This window comes from Passer montanus, unplaced genomic scaffold, assembly GCF_014805655.1.
Source record: "Passer montanus isolate IOZ18808 unplaced genomic scaffold, ASM1480565v1 scaffold137, whole genome shotgun sequence".
NCBI lineage: Eukaryota > Metazoa > Chordata > Aves > Passeriformes > Passeridae > Passer > Passer montanus.
The window spans coordinates 411,033-424,641 of NW_024360608.1; the positions used below are offsets into that span (position 1 = coordinate 411,033).

The 13,609-nt window shown below is 42.5% G+C and overlaps 1 protein-coding gene across 3 annotated transcripts in view; it reads right to left on the reverse strand.

Moving 5' to 3' along the window:
* Window positions 1-2,507: 2,507 nt before the first annotated feature.
* Window positions 2,508-13,609, reverse strand: part of TEAD4 (TEA domain transcription factor 4) — a 50,988-nt gene continuing 39,886 nt past the window's right edge. For all 3 annotated transcript variants that reach the window (XM_039699629.1, XM_039699628.1, XM_039699627.1), the window contains 3 exons: window positions 6,906-7,046; window positions 5,354-5,506; window positions 2,508-2,749 (listed from right to left, as the gene is read on the reverse strand). In XM_039699629.1, coding sequence (XP_039555563.1) covers window positions 2,636-2,749; window positions 5,354-5,506; window positions 6,906-7,046 — 408 coding nt within the window. In that variant the 3' untranslated portion in view covers window positions 2,508-2,635. The remainder of the gene's footprint in view (window positions 2,750-5,353; window positions 5,507-6,905; window positions 7,047-13,609) is intronic.

Here is a 13,609-nt window from a genome sequence, read left to right on the forward strand (position 1 = left end):
ACACACAAATTTTCTTTTCCTTTCTCTAGCGAGTTTCAAAGGCAGGTAGATGTCTCTTGCTAACCCTGGTTACTGACACCAGGGAGCTCTGAACTCCAAGAGAAGCATAGAAAGGAACACTGCCAGAGAAAAATCTTCCACTGATATTAATTTGAAAATAATCCCTGCGTAAGTGTCCCAAAATCAGCTGTGCAAAGATTTCCTCTGTTCCTCAGCCTGTTGGTTCATGTTTACTGCCTTGATAACATCCTATAACTTTGCTTAATGTGGTTTTATTAATGATCAAGTAATGGACCCAGTGAACTTCTAGGGCTCATCTTCAGGGACTCACTTCCATAGGGTCTGCTGTTGTGGTGTAAACCGGCAGTGAAAGCATGCAAGGCACCAAGCTAATGTTTGCAGGAGAATACTAATACACATCATAAGAAATTTTCCATTGCTGGAGACTTTCTCTGTACAGGCTTAATTTCAAAACATTGTTGTCTCCATTGGCCAAAAATACTTTTCCCAAGGGTCAGTCTTTTTTCTTATTAGCAAGGTTTTATTTGATTTGTTGCCTGCTCCACACATGGTTCAGAGATCAGGAAGGAGATTGCACAGGGCTGAAGCAGGCAGGTGCATCCATCAGCAATGGACTGTAGAGAGCTGTTGCCATTCATACCTATGTGGCCAGCTGGAGGAGCTGCCTGGTTTGCAGAGATGTAGTTGGTCACCTGGCTGGGACTAGCAATAACACCCAATGGATGGGCAAGGGCAGCCTATGCTTGCATGGATTTTTCATGTGTAGCACAGAACAGCAGGTATTTCAAGATGCTTTGTTTTCTAGGTGTCTAAAGTACTTGGCTCATCTTTCTCCAGGCTTGACAGATTCTGGTTACCAGCCATGCAGATCTTAAGGAAAGCTGCTGGGATCTTGTGTGTCTGTATTAGTTATGAAATCCATTCTTGAAGGTATTTCCTTTGTCTTGGAGAGAGCAGGCAGAGCTGGAAACTGGTGTAGATTTTGCTTAATAGGTGCAAGCAAACTTTCTGTTCTTGACCATCCACTTTTGGCTCCTGCACAGAGAAGGTTAACAGCACTAGCCCTGCAAGGTCCTTAAAAATAGGCTCTGAGAATGCAGCATCTGCAAGATTGGGGGGAAAAAATTTATGGAGCACTTTTCCCATAACAGGAAACAAGCCATCCTTCTCCAGCTCTGACTTCATGGCATCATTTTTGCTATCCTCCTTACCCTTGTCCTTTTCTTCCCATGCTTCAAAGCACAGGGTATGCCTGGTGAAGACTCATCCCTGCCAGGGACCTCCCACATGCAAATGGAAACCCACACTTTTACAGTTAGTTACAACAGATCAGCTGGCATGCCGTCCTTAATGAGGAAGCAAGTCAATTAGTCCCCCTTCCACATTAAATTGATTGTCCAGGCCACATGACTCTGCCTGGCCATCTAATAAATTTCCTGTTCACCCGCTGCCAAAGCATCATGCAAACCACCCCTTTCCTCAGAGCAACCTGAATGGCTGCATCTTTCCCCCACATCAGCAGCATTGTGGGGACCAAGATTATTGCCTCTCAGTGACTCCTCTCTGAATAGACAACCTCAGTTCACAAGTAAAGGAGAAAGGCTGTGTTTGATTGCCTTGGAAACAAAGAAAGCTAAGCTGTTTTCACTCTTCCCTCTCATTCTTTTTCTCCAGTTTGCTCACCAAATGACATCCTGTGCAATACTTGTGCATCTCACTGTCTGCAACTAACAGGTGGAATAAGTTGACTTCTGTGAACAATTATTTTGCTGGTGCACAAGAGCACAGACTGGCTCACTGAGCACTGGTAGCTGTGCAGGGAGAACAGAAGCAAAAGCAGCAAGAATTATTTTAGTCTGTCAAGTCATCAGACTTGATACATAGAGGAAATCTACTGGGCAAGACAACATGATTTAACATACCAAATTTTCTAAGCATAATTTTATTTAAAACACAAAAGAAAGATTGGTCTCTCACTATCATGCATGAAAGTGAGGGAAGAAGAAACAAGCCTCTAACAGAGCGAGGCTGAATGAGCCTGTGACTGCACAACTGCTGATGTGGACAGGCAGTTGTGCAGGATATATGTGCAACCTCTACACACAGGCAGATGACCATGTATATCTAATATCAATGTATGGTAACCACATCTCTGCATGCGCTGGCTTTCAAATGAATGTATATGAGTGCACACACTCAGACCAGGTGTAGCAGGAACACTTTCAACCTGTTCATATATGATCAGAGTTGTGGAAGCTGTTGCTATTGCCACTGCCCCACCTGTATGCTCAGGTGCATATGCTCCTTTTATGTGTGTGATCACACCCTGCATGTGCACTGTGGGAACTGCTTTTCACAGGATGCTGATTGTGGTGAGACCCTAAAGCAGTCATTTGCCTGTTTCCTTGACGCCAAGGAAATTTTTCCCATTTGCAAAAACCTGGAGATGGAAACTTCACTCTATCAATCACAAACCAGCTCAGAGGTACTCTTCTGAAAATACACAATATCTGCAGTTTATTTTTCAGTTTGGTTTGGGAGGGGGCAGGGGATGTTCGAGCACAGACTTTTTTCTTAGACATGCATTCCATGGACAACTCAGGGCAGAGAGTCTCTAGTCCTTCACCAGCCGGTAGATGTGATGTTGGGCACCGTGGTCACTAGTTGATACTTCAAAAACATATGCTATGCACAGCAAGGTCTCCTGTGTGTCCCTGTTTGTCACAACCTAGACAGAAAAAGAGAAGAAGCTGAAATAGCAACTGCTATTTCTCTGCTTACATATTTCGACACATTTAACATAAAGCAGAAAGTCAGTAATAGACAAAGAACAGAGAAGTGCAGGATCCATACACAGCTTGGCCCACAAACCAAAGCATTTTTGCAGCCTCAGAACTACAATGCAGTGAAGAGACAGGGAGATGACAAAAAATTCACTGTGAGGAAAAGTCCACTGTGGCCAAGAAGGGTTCACATCACTGGGATGCAGGTTCTCTGCTTCCCACCCCTGATGTTGCAGATTTCAGCAGTGAAAGCGTTCTACTCTGAAAAAAGCTCTTCTTGCTCTGTTTGCTGGGTACAGAGGAGCCCCCTCCTGTGGCACACCCACTCCTGTTCACACATATATTGATATATCACAACCACAAACAGTTGTTTTCCTTCTGCTCCTGCTTGTCATTGGTAGACACGAACATGAGGATTTAATCCATGAGTATAACTCCTATTACAGGAGACTTACAGATTTGACTCCATTACACCTCCCATTCCATACACTGTAGATGTTGGGAGAAGGATGGCTGCTACACTCATGCATTCTTACAGAAGCTCGTTTTCTCCCATTTTTCTCCTATGGCCCTTCAAGACCCTTTAGCATCTCTACAACGTGACTCTGTCAGCAGCATGGTGAAGGAGCAGTGTTGTCCTAATTTCTGCAGCATGCACTAGGTGGCAGAGACAAGAGAAATATTGCTCTCAGAACTCCTAGCTCAGCTTCCCTCTCTCTGTCACTGCACAACTTTGCACGTTCTTGTCACCTGAGTTTGTGCCATAGCTAAAGTTCTCTCCTGCTGCAGGAGAGATTTTTATAAGCAGCAGCACAAACTCAACTGCAGAAGAAAACCATTCCAGCTGGAGGCTTGAGCTGTACCAAAGCCCAACTGTTCTTGTGAAAAGAGGAAGAAAATAGCTGTTTTCAAAATTTCCTACTAATTTTAAAAGTCTTATTTTGGTCTGTTTTCTTTTCTTACTTCATGATTGGATTTGCAGTTGAAGTCCTTTCTTCTGAAAGATGTGGTGACTTATACACATCCAGGTGTGCTAAGGCACTGGGCCCTTATCTGAAAAATGGGCTCTGAAATCTTGGGAGTTCTAGATCCAGAGAAATGTGCCAAGCAAGATAAATTATGCTTATGGGATTAGCGGTATTCTAAGCACATAAAAGGGATTATAAAAAAATATAATTACACTTGCCTCAAAGGTGGTAGTGGGAACTGAGGACTACCAAAATGCCTGACATTATGTACTTTTCAGCTCCACAGTGGGGAGTGGGAAATGCTCAGGCTGCTGCTCAGGGAGCAGCACTTTCATCTTGCAGAGCACTGCAAGGTAGTCCCACCTGAGACATGCCTTCAGTGACAGAAGATAAGGGAAGCACATGAGATTTCTCAAAACATAAAGCCCCTGAGGAAGTATAACCATGTGACAGCTTTTTTCTTAGAATTTATAGGAAATGCTGGCTTGACTGAGGAATGAAACATGCAGAAGGCAGCTACAATGTTCTCCAGTATGGATTACAGTACACATGTCGTCCATCTCTGTCTCTGCCCTTCTCATGCTTTTGCTCATCTAAAAGAACTCTCAGCATTTATACTCCTCATTTCTTCCAGATGTTTAAGATCTTAATACAAGCATGAAAGAGTAAACTTAATGCTCTGTGACGTATATTAACCTTGTGTTTATAGCTGATGTGTCTGAGCCACAGAGCAGTGAAATGAGTTGCCTGCAGTTATCAAAGATCTTCAGAGAATGGAATGAAAACCACTTTGATGTCCAGTCTTTCATACAGCTACCAGCATCTCTTCTACTTACCCAGCCTCATGTTCTCTGGGCAAAGATCTGTGATGTCTCTTACTGAGGTGAACACAGAATTCAGTCTGTTAGAAAAATCCACCTTTTAAGCTGTCTGCCCTCTTCCCTCATTTAGCCTGCATCTGAGCCTGGAAAGTCTCCCAGTATAACAAAACACTAATGGAAATCTAATTGCTGTAGCCTTGCAATCCTGACCTATCTAGAGGTTGCAGTGATTCAGAAGGTGTCAGAATTTCCCCACAACTCCTTTGCATGTCTCCATATTCTGTAAAGGTCCTGGATGGTCCTGAGGAAACAACTGTCTTTCCCCCCTAATATGGTCAGTGAAGAACTCTTCCCACAGAAAAAATTTATAGCCAATCAACAGTGCTCTTATGTGGTTCTTTACCTTGCAAAAAGGGCCAGGGCCTCAATATTTGTGAAATAGTGGAATGAGCATTTCCTTCACTGACTTTTTCATCATTCCCCTTGTTTTGCCTCTCTGTCTCATGAGCTCTCCCTTTATTTTTCTTTTTATCTCTCTCTTACCCAGGTCTCTCAAATTCTTTTGCTGCTCCTCTGCATGAGTTACCATCCCTAGAGCTCCATAAATGGTCTTGAAGTGCAATACACATGAAAGATAGTAAGTTCAATTAGTTGCTGAGCTATAAAAAGCAGATTTCCACCTGCTTTGACTCTCAACAGTGAACTCCTGCATGGTCCTTACATGTTGCCAAGTTGCAACAAAAACAGCTGAAATTCCTACCTGTAAGATAGTGAAGTTCTCCAGCACACTGTTCATCATGTACTTCTCGGGAAGGTGCTTGAGTTTATGGATGAAGTTGATCATGTATTCGCAGAGAGGGGAGCGGTGGATGCGGTAGGAATAGTGTCCGTTTTCATAGCGTGCATACTCTGTCTGCAGGGAGAAACACAAAAGGGACACATGGGGCTATGCTGGCACACCAGTGACACTATCACAACACGGGACTCAAAACAGAAAAATTACAGTGGCACTTTCAAATAATTTTATGAACAGTGACCACAGTACTTTGCACCAAGGTCAGCCCTCTTGAGTCCTCAATTTCTTTGGCTTGATTTCTTGTTTTCTTTAAAATGGTGGGTTCCAGCTTCTGAGCAGCAAACCCTCAATGCACTGTGAAAGGTAACTAAGAGGAACATACCAATTGACACCTACACTACAGTCTGCATCTCTACTGGAAAAATACTAGGTGTGAATAAACGGAAAAAGTTAATAACTACTGTTTTAGCAAGACCAGGAAGAGCATAGATACTATGCTCAGGAGGCTTTATAGCTAAAAAAGGCTAAAGCCTTCTGGTACCTGTGTGAGAGAATATAGAACTTATGCCCCCCACTTAAGAAAGGGTCTTGCCAATGATACACAGAGGGATTTTTTTGCTCACATTCACACCTTAGCTCCTGTATATATTATCTGCCTTTGAAGAGAAACTGAGTCCATAATCTATGGTTTCACAGCAGACCCTTAAATGCCTATAACCTTCTTTCACCCCAGAAGCTTAGTCTTCTTCCATGTGCACCATGACATCTTCCTTTAGCCCCTCTATCCCTCTGCAAACACTTAACTTCAAGCATGCCTACTATCATGTGGCTAGAGATCGGCTTTGGGGAAAGATGCACCTTGTACTGACTGCTGACATGAGAACAGCTGGTGTTCTGCACATAGATGCTTCTGCATCCTAAGGTTCCTTGAGAAACAGGGCAGCAGGAGGCATGTCAAAGCAGCTCTCTTAGCAGCTGAATGTGGAATCAAAAATAATTTCTTCAATGTCAGTTCTATGCATAACCCAGTTATTTGCAGTTGCTCAAGCTGTAAGTGCATAAGCTCTAGGTCTAATACAATCGTAAGACTAGTCTGTAAATTTATTACAGTCAAATTAATAGCTATAGTCTAGAAATGATCTGTTTACAAACACTGGTGAGAGTGAGGTGTTGCTTATATGTTTTCATATTTCTGGACTACAAAACACATTTATGTTCCCTAGCTTTCCTTGGCTTCCCAAAAAACCCCAGAGAATCGGCAGAGCTAAGAGTCATACATATTTACTTCTCCTCAGAAACTGAGATTTAATTGAAAAGTAGTAAACAGTAGCAGATCTTCAGTGAAATCCTAAGACAAGCATTTTGCAGGCTGAGTGATCTTATTTCTATGGCATCTATCTCCCTGAAAAGAAGCATGAGATGTATTTTGCCTTGAGATCCAATGGCAGGATGCAAATACTTTAAGAGACAAAATGGCAGCCAGAGGAAACCTTGCACCCAGATGTCTGCTCCTTACCTCTACTTTCTCTACCACCTGCTTTCCAAAGGAACACACTTTGGTGGAACAGGTAATGACCATGTTTTCTGGGCTCTCATACTGGCTGGAAACACCATAGAAAGATCTGGATTCATCTTCAATATTGGTATTCAAATCAGCCTGCCAAAAAGAAAAGAAAAAAAAAATCAATAGATGGTTGTGGCATTTTCTCACCACTACCTTGCATAGCAGACAAATGTGCGTTGAGCAAGTGGGAGAAATCTGAAGAGTACTGAATAAAATCCTATTTCCACTTCAAAAAATGGTGTGGCTTTGCATATACATTGGGGAAATCTGCTGGAATATCCTCCTAACATGAAAAACCTATGACATAGCTTGGCGGGACTCACAAAGCATGTGGAGAGCAGACTGCAGAGTCAAGAGCAGTGCAACAGACAGGCTGGACTGGGCTGACTCACCAGGAAGGAAAAAAATGGTAAAGCAATAACAATAAAGTTTTTCCACCCTAAGAACATAGGTAAGGGAAAAGAGACAACAGGGAAAAGGAATGTGTGAGTACACACACATGTCAGGCTCAGGTACTACAAATGTAAATAGACAGGATGCAACATAAGGAATGTAGATTACTGATGGATACAGCCCAGTTACACCTGAATTCAAACTCATCTCCAATAGCAGCCACAGTTTTCAAATGTGTGTGCCTAAGGCTGGCCAACTGAAGCCTCCTGTTGGGACAGAGCTCCTAAAAATCCTGACTGTCTGAAACTTCCACCAGGGGTCATTCCAACCGCAGCTATGAAACAAGTGGCAGTTCCCTTAAGCTCTAGAAACACTAGTGTGTGGGAATGCCCAGCTCAGCTTTCTCCCCCTCAAAACTGAAAGGGCAGAGCTTCTCTGTGCTCCACAAGCCCATGTGCTAATTCACATCAGCGTAAAGCAAGGATTAGTTCCCATACGCTGCTCCAGAGCATTTTATTCTTCCAGTTGAGCTAAGGGAAGAGGAAACTGAAGAACATGTGTTCCTGCTACAGTGGACACAGTGTGACTAAGACAGCATTAGATGCCATTCTAGCAGCATTTTCTTAACCAATATCAGTGAAGAGTTTTTTATTTGTGATCTAGAGCAGCACTAAGGACAAGCAATGTGGTAGAACTGGACCACCACAATAATGAATACTCCTCTTTCTTTGCCATGCAAAATACCTGCCTCTTAAGTGCCACGAGATAATAAATACTGTTATCTTAGTTGTCTTAAGGAGCAACTTCTCCAAAGGTTTAGGTCAGTCTAGAAAGCGACAGTCAAGTTTTCTCTCCTTCTGTAGACACGTGAGCTTGCTGCTGCCTTTGTGACACCACAGAAGATGAGGGCACAAAGATTGCCTATTTTCATAGCAACACATACTTGGGTTGGCTTGAGTCTCTTGAGAAACTGCACCTCAGAGCTGTAGTTTGGTGATGCCAGGCTGGTCCTGACCCCAAGAGACAGCAGTCTTAGTTTTCCAGAGCAGTTTGTGCTTCCCCATTCCTGCTGTACTGACACACATCTCTGTAGCTGCATTACAAGGCTCACTGAGGAATTGCTCAGTTAGTTCTCAGTGGGATCAGTTCCCTGGCCTGATTCAGAAACACTTGTGTGTGTGTTCAAACAAAGAACGTGTTGGGAAGATGGGTGGCAACAGGGATAGCAGAAGGCAGGACAGCTTATTCTAGTGAATTATTATGGCCATGCTGAAGACCTTAGTATTAAATAACTGTAGTTATGCAGCTACTTTCTTTGTACCACAAATGCACCTGGTATTAGAGAACAGCAGTATTATTCCATTCTGGTTTACTGTAATACTGTACTTTAATACTGTAATACTCACTTCCATGTCAATGCAATCAATTGTATTGTTTATTTCACCCACACTCCAACTGTCTAAATAAAGATTAACTTCTTCACTTGTCCAGAGAGGACCTACACTAGGAGTCCTTCACAATATTTTTCTGCTATTTCCCTTGGGAGTGATAAACACAATGTATAGACTTGATTCTGCTCTTCCAAAGAAATTCTCCCACTGAGTCAAAAAAGAACAAAGGGTTAAGGCTACAGAGACTTGGTCAGGCCACTGCTACATAAACACAGCAAGACGCTCTCATTGCAGAACCAGACAAACATTTTCAGGGTTTCACTAGTTAGTAAAGTTAAGATTACATTCTCTAAAAGATTCACTGGTAAAATTAAAAAATAAATACACTCAATACGAGGCAAAGAAGAAAGGTGCTAGTTCCACTTCATGAGAAAAGTTTCACTAGCCCTAAGAAGCCACTCTAAGTGCATCCGCAATTTGACAAGCCTCCCACCAGAAGGCCAGACTAGAATTTCACAGCAAATTAACATCTAAATAATCAACATTAATGGCAAAACTACGATAATACTGTTTGAATTAAGGAGTTGTCACCATTCACTGACATTATGTACTATCAGGTATCTGGAAGCCCTGTTGCAGTAGAGCAGCAGGATCATGTTGGAACTCCCTCACATTTACACTGCACATTTTATTCTAAAGCTTGTCCCGTATTATGGGCTATGACGGTCAGATATGGAGTGATCAGTCACCAGGAACTATGTACTCACCTCCTGTTACCTTTGCAGATCTCACAAACATACATACAGGGAATTTCAGCAACTCCAGGGAATGACAATAGCAGTTTGCTGAGGGCTCCAGTTCATGATTGCAGGAGAATGCAGCTGGAGCACCCCAGACACTGCTGGTCTTAGACTTACAGCTTTTCCACTTATTTACAGCTGCTGGTTCCCACCTTCTCTAGCAAGGCACTGCCCCCGTACCAAAGATTATTGAGCACACACATATCTGCTCTTGAACTACTTGCGACCTGGTTTATACATGTGAACTGAAAACAGCAATGGTGTACATGAATACAAGACCAAGGAACAACACAAAAGTGGAACTCCAATCTCTTAGCTTTCCCTGCTGTGGAGATGATTACCTCCTGAAGGGAGGGAGACAAGGCAGAAAATTGAGGAAGAACAGTGTAATCTGTCATAGCCAAATTAACTTCTAAATGTCAACCGGACACTGGGATAATTCACAAAAGGGTGCAGTTAAACTTCTCAGGATTGCATGAGGACAAGACCGCAGTGACCAAAAGAGCTACTGCATTTAGCTTAACATCTAAAAACACTGTGGCCTTCATGCCTAGATTCCTGTGAGCTCCTCACAACACCTAGACCATCAGGACTACATTGCTTCTCAACAGAAGACCTTGTGTCAGAGCACATTCAGTCCTGGAACAAGTACCCAAGGTGAGCAGACAGGTCTGACTTACTGTGTTCAGTACATTCCACTGTGAAAAGACACAAGGGAATAATAGTGACTATGATTCAAAGGAAATTCATCTTCCCAGAATTCCATCAAGCAGGAGAGCTAATCTTCACTTTATAGTCTGGGAATGCATAGAATTTTTTAAAATGTAACTGGATGTGACTAGAACCCAGGTGTCTCAACTCCTCTCTGGCAAATGCCCTAGTATGTCCAACAACAAATTAGATGGTCTTAAATATATTCTTACCCCAGCCTAGGCAGCCAAAGGAGACACAGGCAGGATTTAGGAAAGTCTCACTAAGAGCCCCCTGGGGGGTGAGCTGCTTGGCCCCCCCAAGCTCCTACTTGCCACTGGCTAGAACAGGGTGGGACTGCAGGGGCAGCAATAGCATTCAGGCTGTTGGGTGGTGTCCAGCATTCAAACAGCTGTTCTCAGTCTCTCTTACAGGCAAAGGTAGAAGATCAAATAAACAAGGCATATTACAAGCTAAATCTGAGTTATGAGCCACCAGCTGGACCATACTACTTTATCTGACAAAATCAGGGTTCTTGTTTTCTGTCCCACAAGTTCCAAATGTAAAAACCTGTGCATACTCTGGCATAGCAGAAATCTGATGTGTCTGGGATGTGTTCAACTTGCTGTGCAAGCTCAACACAGATGACACACTTATCCATAGCTTACCTGATGAATTCCAAACATGCTGAAACTAGAGTCACTGAAGATATCTGCGATATAGCACATCCCAGATATTCACATACTGCATACAAGAGTGAATCTGCCTGCTTGGGGGGGAAAACATCTGCAATTTCCTCCTTTCCAGAGAAGTAAGCAGAAAAAAAGAAAAGACTTCCAGATGGAAGAGAAGGGATTTATTCTGGGAAGAGCATAGTAGCCCTCCACAAGTTGATATGCTCCTCTCTCCCCTCCATCTCTGGAAAAGACTCTGAAAATTCCTCAGCAATTCAATCTTTCAATCTGCCTTTTGCTGCTAATAATTTCTACACTGTTGGAACACTGTGGGGGACAACTTTGGTAGAAGAATTGCCATTGGCAGATTCCCCTTACATAAGGCAGCAACTGGAGGTGGTGCTGGTGATGGCAAATGGAATTAATGTGTGTAAAAATCATAAAATTCTATGTTTCTAGCTGCTGTCTTGTTTGCTGTCTGAGGAGTACCAGAACAGAATGAACATGGAGACCAAATTGCCATTTCTTGCTCTCCAGGCAGTTCCATGATTGAAAGCATCCAGTGGGCAAGGCAGGGTGCTGAGGGCAATTTACACTGCTGCTGTTTTGACTGGATTTGCTTATGACAGGAGAGAAGCCAGGTGCAAGACAGCAGTTTCCAGCCCACCCCTTCAGCACCTTCCCACAAAAGTATATTCCATTTAGCTGAAAGAAGCGCTCAGATGCTCAGAAGATTGCTTGCCTATCACCAAGAAGAAATTACTACATACATTCTTCACAGGCAGGACAAGAAATTCCCATGATTCATGTCTCTGAAGATGGGTGCTCTGTGCAAAGTACTACCTGTCCTGAATTCCTGGTTTGTCATCTTCCTTCTTCCATGCAGTCTCACAACTTCTGAAAGTTCCAAGATGCAAGTGCACCATTCTACTAACGTGCAAAGCCCTGAGAACGCCTCTTCCCCAAACTATTAATAACAATCCATGGAGGAGGAGTTCATGGGGAGAAGCAAGGAACAGGTGGCAGAGATAATATTAGCCAGGAAAAGAGCAGGGCTGCCACTGCCCATGTGTTGAGAGGCTGATGCCACACATTCATTGTCGTGTGCTAGAATGCATTTGGAGCACAGAGAAATGTCACACAGATGTCATACACGACTTGCCAGTCCAAGTCCAAAAATCAGTTCATTGTACCAAATTTTTGATGCCAAAATCAAGGAAGAATTGCAAACACTGCAACACTGCCTACATTTCAAACTCATCAACTTTTAACTCTTAGCTATTGTATAGATAGTTTAAAGCACCTTTGAACGAATGTGAACATCTCTTTCTTAGTCATACTAGATCCTCAGTGCTACCACTAAGGATGCTTGTTTAAAATTAGGTCTCTGGTACACAACAGATCATCTGGTATATTCAATGTTTACTGTAGCAATGGCAGGTTGATGCCTCAGGTTCTTCAAGCCTAAAACTGCAGATACACAACCCCAACTTACTCATTCCTTGCTTTGTTTAAAGTCTTTGTCACCTGCAACCACAACTGCAACTCAGAACCTCTGAAAAATCAATCACCATGTCTCAAAGCATCCTTCAAGTATTTAATTCTACTTACCATTTTATGCTAAAATGATGCTGTAAATTCAACGGTGTAGTAATTGCTTTATCCAATACATCTTTGAACATCAACAGTATATTTGTACAGTTGTCCAGAGGTATCAGGAAGCATAATAAAAAAGCACCCTAGCACATACTGTTACAAAAGTATCAAAATGTAGAGGGATATAAAAATTTCTGCTGAAATCTAATTTCCTTCCTTTTTTTTTTTAATCAAATTGCCTTATTTGTGCAAGGTGTTTATTTATTTGCTTCTTAAAAGTCTTACAAGCTTCTATTTAACTAATGACTTGACTTCTAAACTTCGCCTGTTTCTACATGACAAGCTGTAATGTTGCCACCAATAAAACCTGATGCTAACTCCAGATGGGATTCAACGATGCAAGGGTACCAAAAAAAGTATCAGACAGCCCAAGTATTAAACCAAGCCCAGAAATATTTCTGTCCTTTTAAGTACAGAGTTGTAGAGCCCCACAGCATTGTGCACACATTGGAGTAAAGCTGTTTCGAATCCTGTGTCACATCTCTTTAATCAAGCCAAATTGCAGTGAGCTGATACCCTCTGAACACCTCACATGGGAGCGGAAGAAACCCAACTTGATGACATGCCACCATCTAAATCTTCCAAAACCCTGACAGAGGTTAGTCTGACATGGTGCGTAGGGCACATTTATACTTCTGATATTAAAAACCAAGTTATCACAATCCCCAAACTGAATCACAAAAGCAGAATAGCACACTGTCAATTTTGATAGATAAAATCACAGTTGCACCAGATCAAAATTTCATTATTTCTCTCTCTAAAAGTCAAGGAGTTCAAAGTGATTCATTCTCTCTGTGTAACACCTCCCTCTAAGCCCTTCCTTTTGGTTCTTGAAAAAAAAAGAACAAAAGGCAATCAATACCTTTCAAAATACCCTGTCAAAGGATAAACTTCTCAGCAAGGTGCTGTTTTCTCTCCCAGCCAGAACAGAGCTGATCTTCCACCTTTTGTTTTGAGCACCCCAGGCAGGCTTTGTTGTACTTTGCCAGGAGCTAATCCCATGAAGGGCCCAGCTCAGCAGCACAGAGACTGCAGGTAATAGAATTGTATGT